The sequence below is a fragment of the Otolemur garnettii genome, unplaced genomic scaffold (genome assembly GCF_000181295.1).
Source record: "Otolemur garnettii isolate 467f Iridium unplaced genomic scaffold, OtoGar3 scaffold00068, whole genome shotgun sequence".
Taxonomy (NCBI): domain Eukaryota; kingdom Metazoa; phylum Chordata; class Mammalia; order Primates; family Galagidae; genus Otolemur; species Otolemur garnettii.
This window is the reverse complement of record NW_003852463.1, coordinates 2,823,298-2,827,299: the sequence shown is the minus strand read 5'-3', so window position 1 is coordinate 2,827,299 and position 4,002 is coordinate 2,823,298. Positions and strand designations below refer to the sequence as shown.

The window sequence follows — 4,002 nt, the reverse complement described above, 5'->3', positions numbered from 1 at the left end:
AAAAGAACTTTAGTTGTCATTCAAGGAACTGGGTCGGAATCAAGATTCTCGTGTGCAGAGGGGCTTCAGACCACAACACTTGTATTTTCCCTGAACTGACCACTGCTGTGTCATATTGACTCAGTTGTATCCATTCTTTATATCTCTTTTCCATTTTAGAATGTGAAACTACTATCACCAAGAGTCTTCCTTTTGTCAGATTAGTCCATCACATTCTAGAAGGCTTCTGTATTTAAAAGAGAGGTTAACAAGTCTTCCCAAAATGTCAGTCCTGTGACTTTGGTAGAGAATGTACTTCCTTGTCTTTGTGGTGTTGAATGTTATGTGTTGTGATGTATATACATCTGGTCTTGTTTTATTATATAGAGTACTGAGCTTAATAATTCTCAGTAATACTAAGTTTTAAAGTAGGATAAAGAGGAAGGTCATGAAGCTAAAATTGCTAAGCCTTCCATGGTACCCTTGGCAGATTATTGGATTCTGCTATGTTCTTTACTTGAGGAACAAAACTGAGTGAGATTGAAAGTACCTGAGGGATAGGAGCTGGGCTTTCCATAGCGGTTGGTAGAAGAGGGCCCAGCCTACCGTTTCTATGGAGCCTACAAAGTACAGGGGACCCAAGGACTGTGTGGCCAGCTGCTTCCAAACCTTTCTTTCTTCGTAATTGAGAATTCTCAGTGAATTTGGTGTCACCATACTGTCAGTGCTTTTCCAAAAAAAGTAAAAAAGCCAGTGCTTATTTTGTGGTTTATGTCAAGCACTTTTAAGTAACAGTGAATTTTTAGCACCAAAGCTGCTAAACATTGTTTTGAGTGTGGCCAAATCCTGGCACTCTGCAAATCAAGGTTACAGGGGTTCTTGCCTTTGAAAAATCCTACTTAAAGGTAGTTGGTGATACAAAGGTTGTGAGCAAGGAGAAGCAAAGAGAAAGAGATCCCCTGTTTATTGCAGTAGAGAAAACTTCTTGGAAGAATTGGGCCCTGAGGAGTTGATGCCCTGGTGGTAAGATGGTGGTTTTGGTAGAAAATGGTGGGATGGCACTTGTAGGTGGGGGAACAATTTGTGGGTGGAACTAAGAAAAAATACACAAAATCACTGATTGGATAAGTTAACCTGTTGAAGAGAGAAGAACCTGTTGAAGATGAAAGGAAGGAATTGAGATCAACCGAGTTGGTTTTTAATTTAAGTTATAAAACTCCATTCAGGGCAGGTGTGGACCAGAGAAGACTTGAGACTGTCATAAGGAATGGTTTAGCAGGATTGAGTTGATGGTGAAGCCTTTCAGGAGACACATCTTTTCCTTAAAGAGGGTACATTCTGTTTCTCATGCAGAGTTAGAAACACTTAAGAAGATTGTGTGGTTCATGAGCTCATCTCTGAAGGCTCAGTCTTAGATACCCAGAGATAGAGCTCTGATTGGCTAAATTGAGAAGTTACTCTCTGTGCTGATGATCACTGGAGCAAAGATAATCTGAGCAGGCCCCTTAAAACAAGCAACTGTAGTCCGGGTACAGTCGCTTATGCCTGTAATCCCAGCACTCTGGGAGGCTCAGGTGGGCAGATCACTTGAGTTTAGGAGTTCCGGACCAGCCTAAGCCAGAGGTGAGATCCCTGTCTCTAGTAAAAATAGATAAATTAACAAGCATTGTGGCAGGTGCCTACTAAGTCCCAGTTACCCAACAGGCTGAGACAAGAGGATCACTGGAGCCCAAGAATGAGGTTGCTATGAGCTATGACTTCATGGCACTCCAGCTTGGGGCAACAAAGTGAGACTCTGTCTCAAAACAAAACAAAACAAAATCCCACAACTAAACAAAACGACAAATAAATGTGAATTAGTGACTCTAGGTGTTTATGAAATATAAATAAATAAATAAAAACAGGCAAGTATCCCTGTCTTCCCAGAGTTTCTAAAGCAAGTCTGCAAGCCCTTAGGGTTATAGTGACTGCTCTGGAAGCCAGTGCAAAATAGAGAAAAACTCCTTTGGGGTATCTGATTGGAAATAGTCACATGGAAGCTTCACTGAGCCAGCATGAGAGATAGAAACATTACTGTACGAATTAGGTTTGTCATTTTGTGAGGCTACAACAACAACAACAAAAGAACAAAGATGCTCTTTGTTTCTCTGCCTGCTTTCTTCGACTCCGGTTGAAGATCGCTGACAAAACTGCCTGCCTGGGCATCTCCAGGACAACACCTCAAGCTGTTGGCATCTTGCGTTTTGCATCAGTGCCCCATCTGCTTTAAGATTGAGCTATAATAACAAACAAGTGGATGTTTTGCTGGGGCTGGAAGGGTGAACGATGAGCAGGGCCTGCTTCCTGTGTTATGACCTAATTCCTCACCATGGGAATTAAGGTCAGAAGTTGAAAAGTTTATGCTCATTTAGCTGGGCACTGATGAACACATGATTTGTTCTACTACATCAGTACTACTTCTCAGACCATTTTCCTGTCTAGCATACTTGCAGAGTATGCTGTGACCGTGGTGGTATTCTGGAGGTAGAGGCTGGTGGGGGAATATGGTTTAAGGAGGTCTCCAAGTAATTCTGTTATAGGGGAAGTGGAAGCTTTTTTCCCTCTCCCCTCCCTACTTGAATTTCATTGTAATAAATGATTATTAAAAGCAGTCAATTGTTCTTCCTTCTCTAGCCCACACCAGTTATTCTGTTAAAAGAGGGGACTGATAGTTCTCAAGGCATTCCCCAGCTTGTGAGTAACATCAGTGCCTGCCAGGTGATTGCTGAGGCTGTAAGAACCACCCTGGGTCCCCGTGGCATGGACAAGCTTATTGTGGATGGCCGAGGTAAGTCTGCAGAGTTACTTAGGCCTGTATGCATGAGAGGATGCTCATAGGGAGTGTTTGGGATTAGCACAGGTTGGCATCAGAAATCCCACTGCTTTTAAGATCTCTAAAAGACTGCTCATTCTGAAGCAGTTCCAGTTCATACCTTGTCCTGAATGCTGAGCCCTTGCAGGAATATATGGGAGACCCTAGGGTCAGGAACCTGTTAAGTAGAAGGTATGGCCTAGAAACATGAAATAGAACCATCTGGTATTGCCTGTGGTCACTCCCATTATATCATATTGTCAAGACAAAGAGAAAATTTTCCCTTATGTTTTAGTGTATTAATTGATTTGTGAGGGTGTCAACTTGTTAAGAATATCTAAGTGGTTGCTCTTACTTTAAAATATTTTCATGGCTTGCTGCCTGTAGCTCAGCGGCTAGGGCGCCAGCCACATACACCAGAGCTGGCAGGTTTGAGCCTGACAAGGGGCTGCCAAACAATGACAACTACAACAACAAAAAAAAACAACTGGGTGTTGTGGCAGGTGCCTATAGTCCCACCTACTTGGGAAGCTGGGGCAAGAGAATTCCTTAAGCCCAAGAGTTTGTGGTTACTGTGATCTGTGACTCCACAGCACTCTTACTGAGGGCAACATAGTGAGACTCTGTCTCAAAAAAATAAATATATTTTCTGCATCCAGTTGAACTATATTAATTGTTATTCAAAGAAAACTGGAAGCCTATGATCTTTGAAAGCTTGTGACTTTAGATAGTACTTTGTACACAGAGCTAATTCTATGTAAAATCAGATCAGTATTCATCCCCGTTAATCTTTTATGATTCCCTCTGCCCTATCCCAATAAAGTATACATGGACTCCAGGTTCAACTAGAAGACAGAATTTAAGAAAGGAGCTTTAAACTTTTGTTTGTTTCTTTTAAGGCAAAGCAACAATTTCTAATGATGGGGCCACAATTCTGAAACTCCTTGATGTTGTCCATCCTGCAGCAAAGACTTTAGTGGACATTGCCAAATCTCAAGATGCTGAGGTAGGAAAATCAGTTTTATGTTTAAATGGAGGTTGAAGTACATATTTGGTTGCTCTCCTCTCATTTCTTTTCTTTCTTTCTTTCTTTCTTTTTTTTTGAGACAGAGCCTCAAGCTGTCCGCCTGGGTAGAGTGCCGTGGCATTACAGCTCACAGCAACCTCCAACT

At 41.9% G+C, this 4,002-nt stretch overlaps 1 protein-coding gene across 1 annotated transcript in view; it reads left to right on the top strand.

Moving 5' to 3' along the window:
• Positions 1 to 4,002, top strand: part of CCT7 (chaperonin containing TCP1 subunit 7) — a 25,066-nt gene that overhangs the window by 2,014 nt on the left and 19,050 nt on the right. Inside the window, exons 2-3 of the mRNA XM_003793403.3 lie at positions 2,653 to 2,806; positions 3,730 to 3,836. Of these exons, the coding sequence (XP_003793451.1) occupies positions 2,653 to 2,806; positions 3,730 to 3,836 (261 nt within the window). The remainder of the gene's footprint in view (positions 1 to 2,652; positions 2,807 to 3,729; positions 3,837 to 4,002) is intronic.